Source organism: Morone saxatilis, unplaced genomic scaffold, assembly GCF_004916995.1.
Source record: "Morone saxatilis isolate NCDOM2014 unplaced genomic scaffold, NCSU_SB_2.0 Contig3, whole genome shotgun sequence".
Classification (NCBI taxonomy): Eukaryota; Metazoa; Chordata; class Actinopteri; family Moronidae; genus Morone; species Morone saxatilis.
In genome coordinates this window covers 13379453-13403771 of record NW_023339873.1, presented here as the reverse complement: position 1 = coordinate 13403771, position 24319 = coordinate 13379453, and the positions used below count along the sequence as shown (strand labels likewise).

Sequence of the window (24319 nt, the reverse complement as noted above, 5' to 3'; positions counted from 1 at the left end):
AAAATCCCATTATCCCCATCCGCTCTATGTGGCCCAGTGAGTGTTGCTGTGTGTGTTTCTGTGGTTGACTTTATGAGTGTGTGATACAGGATAAACTGCTTAACTTGGAATAATGCGGTTGTAGTCACTAACGTCTTAGTGGCGGTTCTCAGGGAAACATTTCCCTACGCAGTTAGATTAGTATTCCATTATGTACACATCTGTAATGTGTTTATTGATCCAAATGATAATTTCTTCCTTCCATCTGAAGATATGTCATTTCATCCCCTGCTCTCAGATCTGCTGCCGTGGCCATCTCACTGACAGTACAGCTCATTTTACCCGACTTGGACCCCCTCTGGTTTTTGTTAGGTTGCCTATTGACTTGAATATAGATGAAAGATTAAGAAACACATGTTAGATCTCCCCTCCCCCCGGGTTCTGTCTCTCCGGACGGCCCACTGATTAATCACTCCCAAATGTTCTCAGCAGCCTGCGGGCCTGTTTGTTGTGAAAGCCTCTGTGTGGAGAAGTGCAAATAAATAATCGCTAGGTGTCTTACTCTGGCAGAAAGTGATTAATGAAGTCGAGAAGTGGAGCAGAAGTATGCTGGCTTTCTTTCTCCCTGTCTGTCTCTCCCACACTCATCATGCTCTTAAGTTATTCTTCATTCTGATTGGGTTTTATGCATTGATCTAAGAGGACATTATATTTGATCAGGGAGGCATTACGTGTTAATGATAATAATCATTTGTCTCTGCCTCCACTGTGCACTGAACTGATTTCTGAAACAGGAAACGTCACTCAGTCAGTGAAGACTTGATGTGAGTGCCAAGAGTTCTTCTGTGCATGCCCTGAGCAGAACAGCCTTCCTGAGGTGTTCAAGGGAAAACGTGGGTGGGGTGGTGGGTGAATCGGAGTTCAACATATGTACTGAGAGTGTGAAGTTTTTCTAGTTTCTCAGCAGCCTTGGAGAGGAGCTAGCAGAATACCTGGAGCAGTGTCTGAGGAGCAGACGGAAAATGCACTGGAAGAGATGAAAGCAGCTGTTAATCTTTGTCAGCAGTGCCAGGGGTGGGGAAGCTGCAGTCTGCAGAGCAGGGAAAAACATGTCTTCATTATCATCTGTCACCCATCAGCTGAAAAGTAAATTTTCTTCTAAGACTTTTGCTGTCTGGACCAATTTTGACGTAATAGCTGAGCATTTTTCCCCACTTTTATCCAAAGCTGCAGTTTTCTGGGAGGCTCTTATATACAAGTTAAGGTCAGTTGCTAGAGATTTTCCTTTGAGGACCTTTTGACTCTCATTGCAGGTATTTCCAATTCTTTCCTCCAGGGGCCTTAAATTGGCCCCTTTAACTCATTGACTGACAAATGGGTCCTGCAGAGCTAATGCCATTTGCTTTGTTCATCTCTCCATGGCCTAATGTTCGAGCTGGTTAAGGCCATATTAGCAAGATGTGAACTGAATGCTGGGAAGAACAATAAAATGAACTGTAAATAGAATTATAGCCCCTGACTTTTACACTTAAATTTCCTTCCTTTGCTTGACTTAAGCCCCCCCTTAAGCCCCTAACTTAGCAAGAGAGCTTTGTGGCCTTTCAGTGTGGGGATAGGGGGAATTGGTGGGTGTGTGACTGGGATGGTGGGTGTAGATGCAATGCTTCATGGACACAAAAACACCGGATGTCAGTGTTACCGCAAGACGGGTTGACTTCTGCGGAGCGTTTGCGCAGACAAACATATTCCCTCCTTCATCATTAAAGCTTTAACCTTGGCACAGACACAGGTGCACCTTCTTTGCACAGTCCTTTGGGAAGAGAAAATTAAAGGCACAAACCTTTGCTTTTTTATCTGACATCCAAAGCCACAGAAGATGAATCTGCTTAACATAGTTCCTCAGATATTTCACGACAAAATCAGAGTAAAATGAATTAAGAAGTTGCTTTCTGCTCTCTGTTGATACAAGCCAGTGCTTAAATCTACTGTTGCTTACAAAACTGTAGCACCAAACCAGGCGTTCTTGAATATTGATGAGTTTTTTCACATTTTGGCGCCAACTGTTCCATTTATTCTTGGCCGACTGGGGATTCCCATCTTTGGGAATAAAGCAATTCCAAGCTGGCTGTGGCATAGCCCCAACGATCATTTTTTCCTGTTTCTTTCTCAGGCAGAAAATGATTTACCTCCTCATGGACAGCGCCTCACTGGCACAGAGCCAGGCCCACTGATCGAAGAGAGGACTTGGCTGTACACCCTGCAGCACCCTCTCTCACTACCTCTTTCTTTCTGTCGCTTCCTCCTTCCTCTTCCTGACTGTATTTGAAGATTCTTTCTCCTATTCCATCTCAGTGATCTGTAATTTAGTATTTTTTCATCGCCATCCTTTCTTCTGCACTGCTTTCTTCCCTGTTCCCCACTTGCACTCCCTTTCTTTCTTCCACTGTGCTTCAAATGATCCCCCGTTATTCAAGCTACTCTCCAGAGGATGCCCTAATCCCTCGTTTTCCACCTCGGTCGACAGACCGTTTCAAAAGAGTTCTGAGGAGACCGTGACAGAACAGGTTTACAAACCCTAGGTAGAATTTAGGATTTTATTTATGAAAGGCACATGTTTCTCTCTTGCACTGACAGAATTGCTGTTTGAATCTTCGTTATGACATGAATATGACAAGTCAGTTGCATAAGGAGACATCAGTTTTTGTGAAGATTTTCTTTTCTATGACAACACATTGTACTCACAGATGTTACATGAATGCATTTGGCCTTACCTAATTGGCCAGGGATTGGTGCAGTGAAGATGTGCGTGCAGCCTTGGGCTGTCGGCAGTCAGCACACAAATGATGTCCCATTTGGTATTCTGTGTCCAAGGCCAGACACTGCAGGAACAAAAGGCTTGTTGAACACCTTGTTGGAACAAAGGGATTTTCTTAAAGGCCTTGGTCCAGAATGTTTGAAACGTGCCAGGCAGGATGTTCCTTAGCTGACTGGACATCACATCCATTGCTGCCTGGTTTAGCTGGGATCAATTTATCTATTTCTGAAGATTTATAGGAAGTGTATAAATCCTAGAGGTGTTTGGCCACTTCCTGCAAACTGCTGTTGTGTAAACCAACAAAGGAGAGAGGAGCTCTACCCTCAGACTACCATTAAAAAAGCCAAGTGGGAGGAAACAGGTTGGCAGTCGGTTGAAAGCTTTAGAGCTTTGGATTGATAAGATTCAACTGACAGCCAGATAAGCCTGTTAGTTCACTCTTCCATTTTAATGTATCTTGGGCTGCCGAAGGAGAGAGGAAACACACTTTTCAAAATGACTGGAAAAATCTGGGTTTGGGTTGATGGTAATCTGAAACTGAATGATAAGATAACAACAGTGCACGAGGGGGAATGTCTGTTTCTGTATCTCAAGGTGGGAGCTTTTTTTAGCAGCACCTCTGAAGTAAAAATTCACATTTTTGCTAGAATTAACATTGGTTGAGCCACATTCATAGATTAATTCCTGCATTCAGGGTGTTGCAGCCTCAGGCGTTAGTTGTTTTGAGTGATTTAGGATAAGGTAGAGGAAGTGAGAAAATCAAAATTAATGTTTATGCCAGTGGTCCCTTGATTGCAGGGGGACTTTAGAAAGGAGACAGGCTCATTACGAGACTAAACCCCAGCGCCACACAGGAGGCTTGGATCAGCTTTATCATACATTCAACAGTGTGTTCCTCTGTTACAATCCCCACGTGCCTCAGGTAACTCGAATTTGCATACTTCTTCGGGTTATTTTAAGAGCCCACCCCAACCTATGTGACCCTCTCAGCTTTTAGTGTTGGGGTAATGCATATATTTATACATGACTGGCTATACGTCAGGGGAATGCTGACAGTAACAGCAAACAGTCTTTAGATACAGCTACAATGAGAAAAAGAGTTTTATGGTGTGGAAGCATTTATCTCAAACTTAATGATCAGCATCCTGACCTCACTAGTAAATCTTGTCTGGGTGGGCCTTCTCGCTGCCAGGGCTGGTTGGCAGAGTATGACTTCATCTCCTCTAGTCTGCGCACCATATGAATTTGTGTGTGTTCGCAGGCTGATGTCATGGTCGCTTAATCACCACCGAAGCTAAGCAGCGGCTGGGTCAGGCTGTGGGTGACCTGGGACCACGGCCATTGAGGCCTGCAGCTCAAAGATGCACGTGTTTTAATCCAGCCCAAATTTGGCAAACGATGCAGCACTGTCTGTCTGCACTATGGAGGCTGAACAAGAACTGAACTTAGTCTGTATTTGTCTCTCAAAGGTTGAGTTGGTAGATTTATGTTATTCCCCCTCGCCTTTGGGGGAGATGGCTGTTTGATCGTGTCAAGGGCAGCCCATCAATAAGACAGTGTGTACTGATTTTAGCTCTGGGGGGGTTTACTATTGATTATCTTATGACTCCAAAACATAGCACCTTACCTGATAGACCAACACACATCCAGCCCAATCAATCATGGCCATCTGCTGATATGGCATTTTGAGCATGTCAGTGTTTCCAGCACACTACAACACGGGTTAATGCGCCACTCTAAAAATCTAACAAATGCCTTCACTACTCAGTCCAGGATAAATTGTGATTTTCTAGCAGCGAGTGAGCCTGACTCATCGTGCTGTAGTCATTATCATTGCATGGTGTTGAGGCTGGCTGGAGCCCAGTATTCCCATCTCCATTCATGAAGAGCTATGCCGGCCTGCTAATCAGTAGCAGTGCAAGGCAGACTCACTGTGGGGGGGCAGAAAGCAGTCTGATATCAGTCCCACTGATCTGATCCCTGCATGAATGGCCAGAGCAGCCTTATCTTGTCTGCGGAGGGAAAAAAGGAGAATCACAGAAAGGAAATGTCAAGGATAGTAAATGTGGCCAACATGGTAATTAAGACACAGAAAGGGGCTACCTAAAGAGCTGTATAGCTGGCTGGGAGAACAGAGACAAATTTGCGCAAACAAGCTAATGGGTGTGCCAGCTAATGATTCTCTTGGGCAGAGGAATTTCTCTTGTTAATTTGACAAAGCTTGAAAAGAAGGCTGGAGCGATTATTGACAGCAGGCCAAAGTGACGCTTTGAAAGCAACGGGCAAACACAGCTTCTCCTCTCTCTCTGTTCTCTAGTCATTGACCTCCTCTCCTCCTCCCTCACTGTCACTCCCTCTATAGGTAAGGACAAAATCTGAATGTCCTTTTTGGAACAAAGGCACCAGGAGACCTTTCATTTCAAACGATCTTTGATTTTACATCTGTCTTGCTTTGGCTCATTTATATATATTACAGTCATTATCTGTCCCTAAGGTCTGTTCATAAGGAGACAGTGATGGAGCTGAAAGGCTATCAGGGCAGTTCCAACTGTGGCTGTTCCATATTATTGCGTCATTTTGATGTATATCACTTGAAACCACATGGAGGGAAGCAGCAAAGAGCATGAGAATGAAGAGTGGTTGCACTGTCAGGGTGACCAATGTCCACATTAGCATTGTCTTTCACTTATCGGTTGTTGCCAATCATGATTCAGAGGGGATTCAGAGTAATAGTAGCACATGGCAAAGCTTCAGGAGACGGTTTTTGCTCTTTAAAATAAGCCCACCTCAGGCAAATTAATTTGGACACACTGCAGAAAAGCAGAGGTAAGCGTGCTGTGACAAGGACCAAGGTAAAGGTTATGTGATATATCAACCTGCTTCATTATTATACTGTGCTTTCCAAATAGGTAGGCAGTGGTGTGTGTTATTTTTCTGTTTTTTTTTTTTGCCTCCAAATTTAATCCGGCAGAGTTCATATGAGGGGCACTGTGTCAGAAGGAGAGAGGCAGAGGAGAGCTTGGTGTGTGTTTGTGCGGAATGTACTTTTATCTGGCAAGTCTCACACCCACTCTGTCTGCCGAGATGTTGTAGTAGGCACTCTGCAGCCAAAGCAGCAGCCTTTCAAACAAGACTGGCTGGTCGGGGGCTGAGAGGGCTTACTGGTAAATTGGCAGCCCAGGGAATACAGGGTACTCTCACCCCGGCGCTCGCCCACTCGCATGCTTTCATTCCCCTTTTTACCCTTGACCATTGACTGACTGCACTCTTTCTCACTGGCCAGCAGAAATCTGCCTTTCTAAGATGTCATCTGTTCATTGTCTGTCCTCTCCCTTTTCCATCCTTGCTTGCACTGTTTTTCTTTTTTTTTAAATCCATCTTAGGTTTCCAATTGAGTCAGAGCATTGCTCATTCAGGCAATCTATCTTTCTGCCCTTAAGTATATTCTTCCTTATCTGTGTGTCACTCCTTATGATTAATAACACTCTCATTCATCTGGCTAATTACATCCTTCAACAAAGGCAAAAAATACAATTGTGTACAAGTGTACGCTTACTACCCGCACAAACGCATACACACTCATGCTCACGCATGCATGCACTGTAGGCATACTAACCAAATCTGTTTGAAGTGTGGGACCCTAAAAGAAGAGAAGGCTCCTGTATGCATTAAGTATTCATGTGACGTGTGGTGGGGTGCATACGTGTGGGTGTGTGTGTCTGTGTGTGTGCTGGGGTTTGTATGAGACAGAGTGCGTGTGTGCGTGTGTGTGTGTGTATGTGTTGGTAGAGAGAGAAAGAGAGTACTTGCAAAAATTGCGCCGCGAGCAGCCAGCAATCGAGCTCTGACACCTCGTCTGGCAGTCAGAGGGAAAAGGGGCTGGGCTGAGGAAAGAAAGAGAGAGAGAGAGAGAGGGAGAGGAGAGAGGCAGGGAGAAAGGAGGGAGTGTGTGTATGTGTGTGTGAGTGTGTGCATGAGAGAGAGAGAGAGAGAGAGGGGGGCAGAGAGAGAGAGAGACACGGCAGGACAGCTGCCAGCATTTCTCCGATAGCAGGAGAAGGACCGAGAGGCGGAACAGGAGTAGGAATTCTCCTCATTCTCAGCCACCCAAGGAAATCTTCCAGCCCAGCCAGGCGTGCTGATTCTCTCCCCCTCCTCCTTGCCTGTAAGCAGCAGAGACTCTGGGAAGGACCTGGGCATCGGAACCTGCAGCCACTCACAACAGACACACCACAGTGGATTAACTGAATGAGAGACAACCATGCAGCCTGTGGGATGAATGCAGAATTTGATGTTAGAGGAGGAGTGGGAAACTGAGTTGCAGAGCAAGCTGTTGCTGGGTTTTTGCATCTCTGAACTAATGTTGAACTTTTTCTGGCAAAGAGGCACGGAAAGAGTTAGAGGTGCTTTAGTGGCGTATGAACAGAGGAGGTACGCCTTCTCATTCTCATCCTAACAAGCTCTCTGGACTACCTGCTCTCCTCACTGTGAACCTACTGCTTTTTCCGCAGGGTACTCATCCTGTCTGCCCGCCTGCACCCTGCCCCACCTGGCGCTTGTTCCATTTAGTTACTATGACGCCTCCTCCTCCTGGTTCTCCCTCCGCCCCCCCAGCTTCTTACAAACCTCTGTGAAATCAAGTGGAACCCTCGATGATTGCGATCGGAGCAAAAGAGGACCCCTGTGCCCCAACTACTGAGCAGCCCCGCCTCGCTCTGTTCTCGGCGACTGTGCCAGCGTATCAAATGTGCAAGTAATGGAGAACAGTGACAACACAGACATGGACCACAAAGTTGAACTCTATCAGATGTCTGTTTTTTGACTATAAGCATAAACTAGATAATGGATTGGAAAGAGCTGTAAGTACACCATGGCAGCATTTTCTTAATGGCGCATGTTGAAACAACTGTTTCAGTTTGTATAGCACTTAACAGAGCATATACAGTAGCCTATGTGAATATTTTGTACAAACTTAAAACTGACTCTGACTGGTGTCAGAGCTTCTGCTTCACTAGGAGCAGATTCTCCTTTGAGCATTTAGAAGTTGTGTAGAGGAACAGCTTCATTAACATGTTGATTGGGAGTGAACAGGTGGACAAGCTGTCTTGGCGAAAGAAATCTGAGCCTCTCCTCATTGCCTATTTCCCATTGACTGATCATATAGTTGGTTAAGGCAGAGGAAGGAAGCGAGAAGGAGGGAGGGAGAGGTCGAGAGAGAAAGTGACAAGCAATTAATTTCCCTGTGTACGTGCGGCTGTGCTGAAAAAAACAGCAATATCATCCTTTTTCCTCACCTTCCACTGAAGAACACATGTGCACCGATAGTCATTGTGCAGCATGAATTAAACCTCAAGGTTACAAGCTGTGCTTTAGGTTAAGGGCACTCCTCACTGGGCAAGACAATTATAAATCAATATAGTGTCTTTTCTTTCCTTCACAGTGTCTTATGGTGACTCTTGATGCTTGATTTATTTCTTTGCTGAAGGAGGAAAGAGACAGAATGAGGTGAGGGAGAGGGAGTGAGAGACATAGACAGAGAGACAGGGTACATTTATCTTGAATGAATGTGCTGCGGATACCTCCCATAAATGCGCATACATACTCACAAGCCTGCATACACACACACACACACACACACGTAGTCGCACACAGCCACGTGTACTCCTGTGTAGTTTCCCCTTTCTTTCTCTCCATCTCACATTCATCTATTCCATCTCATTTTTTTTCAGTCACACGATCCGTCTCGCATGCTATCACACATAGGCAGCTCCCTGGGGAGAGCCTTCTCCTGTACCCTACTTGGATGCAATAATTATTCCATCAGCCGGGAGTCTGTTCCCTGATTGTGCTCTTGGGCTGTCACTGCAGGGGGCGTACAGTAGAGAGGGGAGTGTTGAGGAGAGGAGGGGGGCCGGTTGTCACTCCAGGACGCAGGGAAAGGGAAGGGGAAGGGGGGGTTGTGTTTTTTGGCAGTAGCCCACCCAGTCCTGTCCGGAGGAGCCCAGAGCAGGACTAATGAGCTCAGGCTGGCCTATTAGGAAACTGCTGCTCACCAGGACACACGTGAATCGGCTCTTCTTTGCTCTTGCTCTATCGCTCCCTCATTCACTTTTTTCACATGCTCTGCTTCTTTTACTTCTCCTAAAATCCCTTGCTCTGCAGATTTCTCATCTTTTAATCTCTCACTCCAATTTTCTTTCATTCTCTGTGCCAGTCTTTCCTTCATGTTGACAACCGCCCCTTTGTCTTCTCTGTATTTCTCTGAAATCCGACTGCTTGAGTGAAAAGCATTTGAGTGCATTTGAATTTCCTTAGAGTATTACTTTCCTCCCTGACCTTGAATTTCCAGCTGAGGTACGGTGTTAGCTGATCCAGGGCGATGCCATACCTGGAACCACTCTAAGTCTGGCCAGATTCCCCGCAGGCTGTGCAGATATATTAGTACTGTCCTTTTGAGTTGCAGGAATTTAGACAGAAAGGGGTGCATGTGCCCGACTCAGCTGGCCTGTGACCAATCTGTGTCTCCTCAGCACTGAGTCTGGGAAACAAGAGGCCAGGATGACAGTGGATTTTAATTAGAGGACTGTCAAAAATCTGGCTTCAGTTACAGTAGAGTGTTCTATTAGGTGCCAGCAGAGCAGAACTGCTCAGGCAGACATTTGTCTATCTAGATACCACTTAAGGAGAGGAGAGTTGGGTTAACCTACCTGATTCTAAATTTTAAATAATTTCCCTCTGGGATTATTAAAGTATTTCTGATTCTGATTCTGATTCTCATCTGCTGGTACTGGCCAGCTTGTTAAATGTAAATGATCAAAACTCCTAACATATAGTACACACTCCAGCTTTGACTTAAATGATGGGTGAACATACTCGTCATAATTGCTTAACAGAGATAGACATGACAATATCCCAAAGGACAGTGTTTCAGCACTCCTCGCTGTCATGTCTATGACAGTTGTTTTGTGTTTGATCAAGACAAATGCATGCATTTACTGGGCCTTCCTGCTATGATATCCTATATTTGGTCCCTGACAGGCGAGGAGCCCTGCCTGGTATTTATCATTTATCTTATGGATTTGCAGTTTCTCTTGCAAAAGTCAAGATATAAGAGAATTCGACCTGCTCTAGTTGAAGTGGAGGGCTGAAGCATTATGTTTCTTGGTGGGGGAGTTAGGAGTTGGAAGAAAGCAGTTTTGGAGAAGGAAATGGTTGGGGGTGGTGGTAGAGTGTAGCTCTCCTGCTGACTTTCTTTACTCTTTACTAAAAGGAGTGTGTTGACCTTTATGTTACAGTTTCAGCATGGGATTTTTTAGAGGCTTTGCAGCACACCCATAAAAAAATCTCAAGCTACACATTTAAATCAATAAGCTCTTGGTTGGGCACCATGCTGGAAGAAAACATCACCTGAGAAAATAATGTTTTGCTTGTGTATGAACTTTATGGAATGGTGGTTTTCTGAATTTACCTTCAACCTCAAGGCATTTTTTTCCCTTTCCAGGGCAGCTCAGAAGCTGAACTTGTCCTCCAAGCGGAAGAAGCACCAACCCTCACTGCTCCACCCACAAGAGCCCTCCATTTACCCCACCAACTTCAGCGGCATCCTGCAGGTCTCGCCGCCCCCTGCACCACCATGCCTGCTCCGAGCCGTGTCCAAAGTAAAAGAGAACCCGGGGATGGGAAAGGTGAGAACAGACCTATATCAGTATACACAACAGACTCAGTGCTCGTAAAGTACAGATAATGCACAACAGATCCATACAGATCACGCTCATGTAAGCCCCCATAACCCCCCCATTCCCTATGCCCTTACACAACCACACACAAACATACAGACCCCTATTTGAAGGGGAGAATGCGGGGTGGCGACACACTGGTCCACAGGCAGCGTGCAGTCTGGTCCCGTCCGTACAGATGTAGTCCGATAAGCCTCCTGGAATGTCATGATTTCATTCAGTTAGTGGGACCAGCATTCCTCTGACTGAATACAGAAAGACAGTAAAAACTATAATTCACAAATCTGCGGTCACGTTAACAGCAGGATGTCTAATTCCATTTTAGGTACAGTGAGCGATGATGAAAGTCAGGCTGGCAGCAATAGGACGGTCATTAAACAAAGCTGTATAAACACATCGCTCTTCCTTTGTGGTTTATTGGGTATTGTTTGTCTGAGCTGGCGTCCTGTATTTATAAAGCAGGAGAAGTCCCCTAACAAGATTAGATCCCACCTGGATAGGAAGTGCTCGTTTCTGTTGCCAGGTATCCAGACGGTTGAGACGTTGCCATATATTGTAAATCTCCCATTGACACACGGACTTCATAAAAAACCTGTGTTATTAACAAGCCTCCTCAAGCCCACACCTGAGGTATAGCGTACAGCTGTGCAGCTAAAGGGGCTGCTTTTAAAAGGAAAATCAAGATTTATGATATTCTTCCAAGCCTATCAGGTAAAATTCTTCCTTTGTTATTGTAAAGCAGACACAAAAATGTGCTTTCCCTTTTTCTTTATTCCGGTCCTCTCTTTCACTTGTGGAATCACAGTTGCATTTTTTACTAGGCTACAAGGTTTGACTGCGTCTGTTTCATATTAATTCAACTTAAAAATTGCTTGAATGTCTTGTTTCCATCAACCGTATGTGGGTCACTTCCACTTTTCCACTTTTGACCTAGAGACAGTCCTTTCAGGCACAGACAGTTGAGTGGATGGAGGAATGCCAAGCCATACTAATGGATTTTGTGGGGGATCAAGGGACAGGGAAACAGGGGCCATTAGCACAGAGTCTGAGGTGTGAAAATAGTGTAGCCAATCCTCTGTAGCCTCCAGTATCTGATCTCTGCCAACATAAATAAAACTGAGACATTAGCTTGCCTGGTAGCCCCTGTCTAGTAGACAGAGACTCAGCAGTCATATGGAAGCCCAGCTTAAATGTCATAGCAAATGTAATTTACTCAACATATGCACACGTCAGTCACGATAACAGCCCCCTATGGAGTATAAAGAGAGTTTGCACTTGGCCTGTGGAATTCAAGATGAATTCACTCACTGAAAGAAAGGGATTTCCAGTGACATTGTTTCAGAGTGCTGGAGCCTGGATCTGTAGCAATATTTATATACTAGTGAGGGGAAGAATGGGCCTTTTGTGTAGCTCTGAAGAGGGTGGAGAGTCCCAGGCTGAGTGAAACAGTCTTCTCTCAAAAAGCAAAGGGAGTTAACTGTATTTTAAGGTTTTTATTTCCATGCCCGAGAGGCATTACAGGTACTTTTTCAAAAAAGCTTTGAAATGGCTCAGGATTGAGTTCCCTATCACATATACTGTAGCATATAGAAACTGGTCAGTGGACATAATGCTAGGTGTAACACTAAACACTCAGGAAGCTGACAGGGACTCCTAAGACTGCTATACATATCCCAAGAGCCGTTTATGTCTCCTGTCAGTCACAGATATATTTCCACATTGCCTTTGGAGATATAGTTGAGGTGTATTTCTAACCATCAGATTGTAAGGCAATATACAGTAGAGTTGTCATAATTCCATAAGAAGGTGATTGTGAATGAGGGTGTTATATAGCCTGACATGTAAACGCACACCCACTCAAAGCACACACACAGGAAATGGTGAAGTTTCTTTGGTATTGTTTGTACCGCTATACACAACTGGCAGAATTACATCATTCCTTTAACCACAGCAATAACGTTAAACACGAACGGGCTTGTCAGAGCAGCGCCAAATCAGCGCCTCTAGATATAAGCCGCCATCCCATTTAGCGTATGATGCAGGCATGATGAACTGTACCACGATCTATGGAATGTGTTAAGACTGTGAGCTCAATTCATGAATGTCAAGCCCCAGGATGCAACAGGGTGGGTTTTCGAGGCTTCTTAATGCAAAGCTGCCATTTTCCAGGCAGCAGAGGGAAAAGAGGGAGGAGAAGGAGAAGGAGTGAGTAGGTGGGATAAGAGGGGGGCCATATGCTCCTGCACTCCCATGCTGGTGAGCTGCTCCTGGTCCAGAAAAACAGCCCTGCTTGAGGGATAATCCCCCAGCATGGTGCATAACACACATTAATTTCCACCATTTTCTGCTATGACTTTCAATACGCACCTTGCTGCCTTTCACTGACACCATTAGGCAATGTGTTGACCCATCAGGTTCGCCAGTCAATGTGAGACTGGGTGTTTCCATGGCAACCTTCAATGTCCATCAACTCTGACAAAGTGGATGTGCTATTAATGCACAAAGCTGAGCCACGCTCTCAGTTTGGATCCTAATCTATATTTAGAATGCCAACCATACATTTTGTTCTCTTTTGTCTGTAAGTGCACTGTAAGTAGAAGATTTTAAGCTTAGCCTGTCATTTTCTTTCCTTCTCTCTGCTTTGTCCGTCTGCCCATTTTTCACTTAATAATCCACCCTTTCATATTTTTTTCTCTTTGCTTATCTATCCCTCTGTGATTCAGGTGAAAGTGATGATGCGTATCTGTCCATCTTTGGAGACTGCAGACTCCTCAGAGTCTCTGTCCTTCTTGAAAGTGGACAGCAGGAAGAAGCAGCTGACCCTCTACGACCCCGCGTCCAGCCCACACTCCAGTTCAGGACACAGGAGATCTGCCACGGTGGCCGTCCCAAAGATATTCGCCTTTGATGCTGTTTTTACCCAGGATGCCTCACAAGTAAGGGCCAGCAGGGTATATGTACTATATGTGCGTTTGTGTGTATATGTGTGTGGGTTTTTTTAAGGCGTCGTGTGGGAATTCAGTCTCTCAAGGACAAATGGATGTCTTCATGCTGCCAGGGTGTGGCCAGGGGCTTAGAGAAAAAATGCCTGTCTTGGGTCAGAGGGCATTCTTAGCAGTGTGGGCCTAACAGCTGGGCCTTTTAAACCCTCTGGGGAATGATGTGAATCCACTCCAGTTATATCTAACCTCTCCTTTCATAGGACAGCTATATCTAACCTCAGACCTCTGCAGCACACACAGCAGCCATACCCACTGAGATCAAAGACAAAGGTCATGTACATGTTTACTATATGGTGACTTGGGAGTAGACCAGTTTTGCTCTTTCCACAGCTTAAAACAAACACCATAGTCTTTTAATGGAATGATTGTATCTATGTCACTCACTGCATAAGTTCCTAAAAATATGAGGTCAAGTATTTTATTCATTTCCCCATGGTGCAGTAAAACTCTAAATAACCACAAGAGCAGATGAGATTGTCATCAATGGTATAGGACGCTGTTTCTGTAGTGTTCAGAACCTCAGATCCTCTTTCATACCACCTACTTGGAGCAGGTATTTTCCTAAGTAAGCTGCTGCCTAAATGTTGCTGCTGCAGAACTGAGGCCAAGCTGCTAGATTGTGCCACTGGGACAGCACTGCTGGTGGCTAACAGTAACAGCAAGCTGTTCTGCTGTTAGAGGCCTTGTTTGCTGTGTGATGTATGGGAAGGGGCCTCTGTTGCAGAAGCCTTGCCCCAGAGGACCCATGCTGAAACAGATTGCAAAACGAATCTGCACGTTGCAGCACACACAAACACACATACAGACACATACTCCTGAGTGATGAAAAATACTGAAACCATTAATGTGATTTGGTGTAACTAATGCCAAATAACTGTTTAGTTTCTCGGATATCATTTTGGATTCATTGTTCTCTGTATGCCTGTTTCACAGTATTTCTTGGATGTGGCTGAACTGTAAATTGACTGTGAGGGGGCTGATTTTCTCTGTTTTTTCACAGGCTGAGGTGTGTTCAGGGACAGTAGCTGAGGTCATCCAGTCTGTGGTGAACGGTGCAGACGGCTGCATCTTCTGCTTCGGCCAAGTCAAGCTCGGTAAGCTCCTCCACTGGCAAGAGATTAGACAAGAGCCTTTGTTAGCCAAAGAAAACTCTCATTGCTCTTTGTTAGCTACACTCGATGTCCACAATTGGCTTAGCGGTGCACTGGGGTGAGTCAAGGAATGGGAGATTGGAGGAAAGGAACGGGTAGTGAGTCTGGGGTGGGGGTGCAGGGCAACGTGCTGCATCCAAGCTTCAGGGCTCAGTCTGTAATTAAAATCTTAGTAATTGGCCTGGCCAGTGCTCTTAGGCTGAAGGGCTTGCTCTCCTCATGCTGCTATTTGCACTAGCTGTAATTCTCCACAGAACTACTGCTTCTGGAATGGGTCCTTGGATTAGCATTTTTTTATTTGGCATGTACTGGATATTACCTCCACAGCCCCGCACCAACCATTATTAATCAGCACTTGTTAAAGAAAGTAACCCTCAGAAAATATCCAATGTCAGTATCTATCCATTTGTCAACATCCTGCCCATTCCAGACAGCTTGATGAAAGAAGTAATTTTAGTTTGAACATATAGTGAGTGTAGCTCACTTCAGACACAAGGCATTATTTCCATTTCCATCTTCCTCTCTCTTTCACACATCCCCCAGGCAAGACATACACCATGATTGGCAAAGACAGCACCACTCAGAGCCTAGGCATTGTGCCCTGTGCCATTTCCTGGCTCTTCAAGCTCATCAATGAGCGTAAGGAGAAGACGGGTACGCGCTTCTCTGTCCGAGTGTCTGCGGTGGAAATCTTCGGGAAAGATGAGGAGCTGAAGGACTTGCTGTCCGAGGTGTCAACAGGGAGCCTGCAGGAAGGCCAGTCCCCGGGCATCCACCTGAGGGAGGATCCCATCTGTGGCACTCAGGTGAGAAGAACTCCACCTCTCCACTCTTTCTTTGTTCGCTGATCCTTTCATTCTCTCTGTGTGTTATATGGTATTACTCTGCCTCAGTATTGATTTCTTTCTGTCTATGATCTACCTCTTCCTCTCCCAAAGATGTTTGACTTATTCTTGTGAGTGCATGTGTGTGTATGTGTGTTTTTATCTCCCAGGACTTCCTAGTCAGCCTCGCTCTATCCTACCCGCCTCTGAAATCCTTGCTTTATATTTCCACCAAACCCATCTGTGGTATTGATGGCTTTCTTCTTACCTTTGTATTGACTCTGCTGTCAGCATCCATCAGCATCTATTACCTGTGTGTTTGCGCTAGCCCTCTGCAGCACAATAGAAGTGTTATTGGGGGATGGTGGGAGACTGTAGGTTTGAAGGCACTCACAGGTGTTGCTGTCAGATGTTGTTTTTTGGGGATCTGTATGGACTCTGACTTCAAAGGCTGTGCAGTTCTGTGAAGCTCCTTCCTGCTTTTCCTCTCAGTAGCCACACGTGGGCTCTCTTCATGATGCCCCCCACCATCTCTCTCTCTTCTACCTCCTCTATTCCCCTCTGCTCTTTCTGTATCTCACCATCTCCATCATCACATCCACAGTGAGGGAAGTGCCCCTGCCTCCTGCTCCACCATTACCTCTCCTAATCCTCCTCCCTCTGTGTGCATATCTGCTGTTTTAATTGCCCCCGAGACCCAATCTAATGGGCAAAAAATGTGTGCTGGGGTCCAATTAACTGGCTTCCCTCTCTTTCCCTCTCCTCTCTTCACTGGTATCCTTTTCACATCTGTCCTCTTTCTCAAGCCCTATGTGGTCTCCTTTGCTCACCCATAACCCTGTTCTCTGTCTCCACCTCCTCCCCCCGCAGCTCCAGAATCAGAGTGAGCTACGCGCCCCGACGGCTGAGAAAGCCGCCTTCTTCCTGGATGCAGCCATCGCAGCACGAAGCACCAGCAGACCCAATGCAGATGAGGAAGAGCGACGCAACTCCCACATGCTGTTCACACTGCACATTTACCAGTATCGCATGGAGAAGAGCGGCAAGGGAGGAAGTTAGTACCGTCAGATTATTACATCTACGACTAGCAGTGTTCCAACAAGTTACCACCTCACACTTATGCAAATAACTAATTACTAATAGGAATTGTTCAATTTCACAGCACTTTTACACATAGTCTAGCATATACTGCATGTGTGAAACATGAGTAAAGCTCTAGTCTTATTTCTTTAAACATTTCCGCTAATAATTATAGCTGTTCAAAGGTAACCTCTCTTTCACACTGAATACTGATAAGGTGGTTTTGTTGTGAGCTATAAAATTGCACTGTAACTATAAATGGAACATCAGACAAGTCCTTATTTGCAATGTTCATGGGTAAATTGGTTGTGCAGTATCAGTATGCATGGTATATACTTTTGTCCAGAGAGAATGATTTGAAGCCTTACTGACAGGAGTGTAATGTTTTGTTGCTGCAGTTGCAAATATATCAGTCGCCCACGTAACAATGTGCAGCCCTGTGATTTTTACAATGACAGCCCATTCCCTTTCGTTGTATTCTAAATCATCAGAAGGGGACTGTGTCTGTTTCTAATTGTCAGTGGGTTCTTTCATTTTTATGTGTCTAACCAATGGAGACTCCTAGTAACCATGAGTTACACATCTGGTGGAAGTTTGCCTGTCTAGCTGCAGTTTGAATCACTTCAGTTTGGGAATCTTACTCATAAATAAATCAGACAGCTCTAACAGTCACCCGTCTAGTCTTGGCTGAGCTTTGCCGCTCCTGTCATCATGGCAATGTGCGTGAGGAACTGACTTCAGAGAGGGAGTGTCTGTGCTGTGCTCACCTGGTACTTCTGTCGTTGGCACAGTGTCAGGCGGACGGAGCAGGCTGCACCTCATCGACCTGGGGAGCTGTGAAAAGGTCCTGAGTAAAAGCAGAGACGGAGGGGGAGGCTTATGTCTTTCTCTAAACGCACTGGGAAATGTCATTATGGCTTTGGCGAATGGAGCGAAACATGTACCTTACAGGTAAGAAAACTACCATTAGTTTAACAGTCACTTTTACTGCTTTCTGGCTTCTGTTAAGTTGCATCTATAGGTAATTGTTTCTGACAAGTTTCTGCGTGTCGACAGTCTTGCAGGTTTGCTGTGTGCCTGTTTATTTAGTTTGTTTAGTTACCTTCATATCATAGCTTTCACTGGTGTTGCACAAGATTATATTATAGTTACTCGGTTATAAAAAGGCTAATGACTTAGTTTCTAATGGGAGTATTTTTCAGTTCATTGAATTCAGAATGGCTCCTATTGGAATCATTCCAGCTACGTTTATTGTAATTTTGGGATATTAATGTGCCGTTTGCTAATAACACCTTAAATGCACCCTTTAGGGACAGCAAACTGACAATGTTGTTGAGGGAGTCCCTTGGCAACATCAACTGCAGAACCACCATGATCGCCCACATCTCTGATTCCCCTGCCAACTACACCGACTCCCTCACAACTATCCAGCTGGCATCCCGCATCCACCGCATGAGGAAGAAGAAATCTAAGGTGCACTGATTAACCCTGATAAAGCAGGTTAAACATATGTAGTCATAAACTGCTGAACCATTAATAAATGGCATATTTTTACAATTTAACAACATAGATATTTAGCTTTATGTAAATAAATACTTAATAATCCCTGCAATAACTGTACTCCATTTATTGTCTTTATAAACTACTGTTTATAAACAAATGTAAGTAATTAAAATTTAGAATTACGTTTAAATATTGCTATTACAGTTACATTCCCAATGTGCATATGAAACCTTGATTACATTCATCATATTTAATGCCATAACTTTAAGTCCTTAAATTTTTCTTCCCCCTGTGATTTTGCAGCTATTTAAAATGTGAGTGCTTTTTCAAATGAAAGATTATTAGTGCTGTAACTCAGAGCTAGTTTTTCTCAGCTTCTCAACACATTATCATGTAATCAATACAACTGCCCAAGGAAGTGTGTAATGCTCTTCGGATTAAGGAAATATATGCTCCAGATAATTAGGTGTGATGACAGCATATATTTATTCAGTATTGGTCGCAGGCATGATGATAATGCAGTCCACAGTCCACATACAGCTATTTGTGTTATTGACATTAATTTCTGTGCCTCTATTGATGTGCACTTTTAACCTTCAGAGAAATATCGACTGGTAATTTCATAGGAATTGATATTTGCCCTACAATTAATTTCACTATGAAATTGTAAGATATGAATCTACAGTAACTTATAAGGAATAAAATGGTTTTGGGAAATGACAAGACTGTTAAATTAAATTAGATAGAATCACATTACTGTCATCACTTAATGAGATCATTTTCAAAGACTTACTTTGCTTCTGCTTTAACTCTGCTTTGCAGTATGCGTCCAGTTCTTCTGGGGGGGAAAGTTCATGTGAGGAAGGGAGGATTCGCAGGCCACCCCACCTCAGGCCCTTCCACCCTCGGACGGTAGCCCTGGACCCAGACCTACCCTCAATGCTCAGTGACCCAGACTACTCCTCCAGTAGTGAGCAGTCTTGTGATACTGTAATTTATGTGGGCCCTGGGGGGACTCCTATCTCGGACAGGGAGCTTAGTGACAATGAAGGCCCCCCTGCCTTTGTTCCAATCATCCCTTCCCTTAACAGGAAGAAGCCTGTAAAAGAGGGCCCTCTGGACAGAGACCAGTTCTTTAAATGCAACACATTTGCTGAGCTACAGGAGAGGCTGGAGTGTATAGATGGCAGTGAAGAACCCACTGCCTTTGTTGGAGAGGGCAAGCGAAGCCAGGCTAGCCCCAAGGCTGACAAATCTAAGGAGAGCCAAGGTTCTGTTTCACCAAAGACTGTAGCAAATATTTCTTATACCCAAGAAGGCTCACCCAAACAATCTCCTAAATCTGTTGCCACACAACCACCCTGCAGTCCCAACAGTAAATCTAAACTGGACAATGCCAAGATGCAATGCATACCTGCACCAACATCAGACAGTGTTCAAAATGTATGCAGAACCAGCGCTGATGGTGAGAAAGCCTTGGTTTCAGAAAGCAGAGTTAGCATTAACAAACCTAATTCTGAGCCTGTGGTGAGGGAGAAGGTCTACTTCAACAAAAAAGCTTTGCCGAAACCAGCCCCACCTCCCTCACAACAGAGAGACTCCAGCAAAGAAAATACAGACAATGAGGAAAGATCCAGCACCAGAATGCCTCCTGTAGGAATGAGCCACCAAGCGGTGAAAAGGAGGGATCCTTATGCTTCCCCTTTGCTCAGAGCTCCAGTGGAGGTGTGCCAGGTGCGCTCTACCTTGAGGGAAAGATGTCTGGATCGGGACATCCTTAGAGCCACTGTCACCTTGCAGCAGCCGGTGGAGCTGAATGGAGAGGATGAGCTGGTGTTCACCGTGGTGGAGGAGCTGTCTATAGGCAGTATTGTAGATAAAGGTCGACCATCCAGCATTATCAGCTTTAACAGTGACTGCTCCCTTCAGGCCCTGGCCTCTGGTTCCCGACCCGTCAGCATCATCAGCAGCATCAATGATGAATTTGATGCCTACACATCAGCCGGGGTAGGATCAGGGGTGAACATTGCTGTGGTCACACCCCTCCAGGAGGGAGCAATGGAGTGTATAGATAGCAGGGGTTCATCTATCAGCTCTTGGCTGAGTGAGGTTAGTGTCTGCACCTTGGAGAGTGAAGGAGCTCATTCTACAGACGTCTTCCTTCCACAGGCCAAACACATGGAACCAGAGGCCACCTTTTACTTTGATTCACTGGATATGTTTCACTGTGTATCCTCTCCTAGAGATGCCAAGAACTCTTTAAATGACAGTGGATTTAGTTTTTCTGACCTAGACAGTGATAGTGCCGCCTCAAGCAAACTATCTTTGACAAAGTGCCCCCCATCTCCAGAATCAGCCAAAGGCTCCCTCAGATTCACATCTAAAATAACTAAAGCTCACTCGCTTAGCTCCTCCCAACTTCCACAAGGCCCCACTATAGTCCACTCCAGTCTTCCTAGGAAGATTAAACCTACCTCATCCATCTCTCATAGTAGCAGCAGTAGCAGCAGCAGCAGTAGAGAGCCACCAAGGCAAGAGGCTAAGCAGGATGATCCTTGGCAGCGCAGTGACAACCGCTCAGAACCTCAGTTTTCTGACTCCAGCAGCACCAGCAAATTTCTCAGAAATCCCCCCAGTGGCATCCCTTCCAGCAAAACATCCAACAATAGCAACAGTGTACCTCGCCCACCCAAGGTGCAGGGGTCTACCTCATCCCAGAGGGTGGTCGATGGCTGTGAGAGGTCAGCCAGTAAGAATCCACCCAGCAAAATGCCTCAGCTGAGACGAGGTGCCACTACTTTGGGAACAGTACCCGTCATCCATTCCTCCACAGACTACAAGACAGCCCAAGATATCATTGCATCTACCACAAGCCTTAAATTTTCCTCTCTGGGGAAAAACAACAAGGCTAACTCACAGAAAACGAGCAATCTCCCTAAACCTGGTTGCACCTCACCTCCCCCTCCTCCGGTGCGAAAGTCCAGTCTTGACCATAAGACCAAGACACTGCTGCCCCAAAGTGCCTTAAAGTCAGCATATGGTGAGGCAGGAAGGGCCTCTGGAGCAAGGGCAGCTGTATCGGAGGATGAGCTTGAGGTACGTCACAGATTAGACTCTACCAGTTTCAAAACCTCCAGCCTCAACACAGCCAAAGTTACCTCCAGCCTGAAGGCCAGAGGACCTAGAGGAGAGGCTGGGCAGCACTATGGCAGTCAAATGTCCCTGGAGAGGTGTGAAAGCCTGTCCTTATCGGGTTCCAGAGCTGTGCTTAGTAGGGAGAATAGTGGGGCAAGTCTGGGGAGCAGCAGTGGCAAATCCAGCAAGTCCATTCCGAGATTTGGTATTCCAAATTCATCCAGCTCTCCTATAGCTACCTGCCCATCATCCCCAAGTGGAGGAACTCTTAGCAAACCTGGTCAGGCAAAAGCTTCTGTAAATGCTAGAGCATTGGGGGCAATCAATGGTAGTAAGGCACGGTCACTGTCAGCGAACAACTCCAAGGGCCTAAGCTCCTCCACCAAATCTTTGGCTGCTCCCGTGACGAGAAATACCAATGCCAACCTCCCTCCATCAGGACGGACATCAGCTCCTCGAACCACTGCTGCTGTCAGCAGTAAGCCTGGGAGAGGAACTATTATGGGCACAAAGCAGGCCATGAGGGCTGCCAACAGCCGTGTGAGCGAACTGGCAACAGGCAACATATCAGGCAAACACTTGAGAGGTTCAGGAGATTCAGACAGTGGGAATGACAGCGGGGTGAACGTAAGTGATGACAAATCGCCTACAGCCATGCTGCCCTCTCCATACAGCAAAATTACAGCACCCAGACGGCCTCAACGCTATAGCAGTGGCCATGGCAGTGACAACAGTAGTGTGTTAAGCGGGGAGCTGCCTCCAGCCATGGGCCGCACAGCTCTGTTCTACCACAGTGGTGGCAGCAGCGGATATGAAAGCATGATCCGTGACAGTGAAGCCACAGGCAGCGCTTCCTCTGCCCACGACTCCATGAGCGAGAGCGGCATGTCATCTTCAGGCAGAACAAGAAGCTCCAAGTATCCTAAGAAGAGAGCAAATGGTGAGAAACTAATTTGGATTTTGGGGTTTTTACCTATGTAGGTATAGGTAACAAATATTATGAACACATCATACTGATAATAGCAGTGTATGTAAGATCTATCAAATAGTGCTTTCCTGTGAAGCTACACATGTTGAAATAGCATCCAGAAAATAATGCTCTCTCCATGGAAATTAGCCATATAGTGGTTCTAACTTTATGAATCCATTCTTATTACATTCACGAATTGGTATTTCATTGGATTTTCTTTCCCCTTGAATCAGCAGCATACATTATTCATACATATATGGGAAAATGATAATGAATGTTTTCAACTAGATGCCTTGGAAGTATGTAATCAAATAAGATGAATTGAACATCAGCAGGACTGACCTGGTTCAGGTTTTCCTAGCCATGTATATATAACCATTTGAATTCATGTGTGTTAAACCAACCTTTTGAATGTATTCGTTCTTTGTATACAAAATAGTAACTCATAAACCTTTATAAATATGCAATCACCACAGCTCGGCAGGGCCTGTGTAAATCCTTGTATTACTTTACATGTCAGAGTATGACTCATACATATTTACTCATAGATCACAGCAAATACTTCTAATGTATGTCACCAATGTAACTAGTGCCTTTCTGACCATATACATGGCTTTGTAGGCTTCCAGAGAAGACGGCTTATCCCGGCACCCCTACCAGACACCTCTTCTCTGGGGAAGAAGGCGAGCACAGCAGGCCAGTGGGTGGACTTGCCTCCTATGTCAGGACCACTGAAGGAGCCTTTTGAGATCAAGGTGTATGAGATTGATGACGTGGAACGGCTCCAGAGGCGGCGTCAGGAGGAAACCGCAGAGGTGAGCAAAGGGTCATTCCTGACGTGTTCTACATGGTTTTCATCTTGCGGAACTTGTTTTAGATCATGTCTGGGTCAAGGTCTCGTGAATCCCACTTGCTAAGCCTCAGCATAATTTTGCATGTGCGACATTGGTGCCATAAATGCTCAAGATATGCCACATTGACTTGTGTTGTGGGAATGTCTTAGCTCACTTCTTCCCAGTTTCTTTTTAAAGAACAAGACAGGAATAATGTGCCTCAGACGTCTGACCTTCAGTCAGCTCAGTGGCAAATCCCGGAGATAAAATGTCTGTATCCAGATTCCCAGAGCTTGGTATTTTGGCAGGGATCCTCAGGAATGTCAGGAGTTAAGGAGGCAATTACTGACGAGGGTTAATTGGTTTGGATATGAGTGATGACTCGGCTTACTGCTGACGCTTGTGGCAGTGATGGTATGAAAAGATTGGTCAGGGAATGTGTGATGAATGTAAGGGTGCTCAACACAAACCCAAATCCGCCAGCACTCATCATCAGCTGCCTGATCGCATTTTATAGCTGACTCCTCTTGTGGATCATTAACTGTTTCCACAAGTTCAGCACAGCCAGAAGGGGATTTGTTAAGAGAAGATATTAAATCAGCGAGATGGTGGTTTGATTTACTTTCAATTAAAATCTTTCTCTCCCAGCCACCGCCATCTGAATGACAACATTGCTTTTCTATGCCTTTCCCTCACTATTTCAAAATTAGCATTGGAGTCTTGTCATGTGCATCAGTAGCTTGTGTCTATGTATGTAGTGTATATTAACATAATTTGTTCTGTTCCCTAAATCTTCTTTTCAGCAACCATTCCAGGATGTTGACAAGGTGAGATAACTTTTCATGGTGACCACCATTAAATTATTAGCAGCACAAGCTATTTTACAGCAGTTACATAACTGTAATCATAATTCAGAGAAAGCATGATCACAAACCCGAACAATCCACACATTTACAGCACAACTTTACTTCTTAGACTGTACTTTAAGTTTTTATTTGATTGTATTTACCCTTTAAAAATCTCAGTATAGTCTTCCTACTTTATGCTTTGCCAGTTTGAAGTTTTACTTTCAGCTGCTTTAGTCAATGAACTGTTGAACATGCTCACTGTAATTAATAATCTGTCTTTTTCTTACAGGGCCTACAGTATTTTAACAGTAAACTAAAGACGCTGGAGAGAAGGCAACAGCAAGTAAGGGAACTAAGGGCAAAGCATGAAGTGTTGTTGGAGGAGCTGGAAGACACCAAGGTCCGGCTGATGATGGATCCCAGCAAGTGGATAGGAGAGTGTA

General features: G+C 45.1%; 1 protein-coding gene across 1 annotated transcript in view; it reads left to right on the top strand.

The window, feature by feature from the left end:
• Positions 1-24319, top strand: part of kif26ab (kinesin family member 26Ab) — a 65297-nt gene that overhangs the window by 38792 nt on the left and 2186 nt on the right. Inside the window, exons 5-15 of the mRNA XM_035673721.1 lie at positions 10296-10479; positions 13254-13466; positions 14533-14626; positions 15227-15489; positions 16378-16561; positions 17379-17538; positions 17898-18060; positions 18913-22165; positions 22817-23010; positions 23832-23855; positions 24166-24316. Coding sequence (XP_035529614.1) covers positions 10296-10479; positions 13254-13466; positions 14533-14626; positions 15227-15489; positions 16378-16561; positions 17379-17538; positions 17898-18060; positions 18913-22165; positions 22817-23010; positions 23832-23855; positions 24166-24316 — 4883 coding nt within the window. The remainder of the gene's footprint in view (positions 1-10295; positions 10480-13253; positions 13467-14532; positions 14627-15226; positions 15490-16377; positions 16562-17378; positions 17539-17897; positions 18061-18912; positions 22166-22816; positions 23011-23831; positions 23856-24165; positions 24317-24319) is intronic.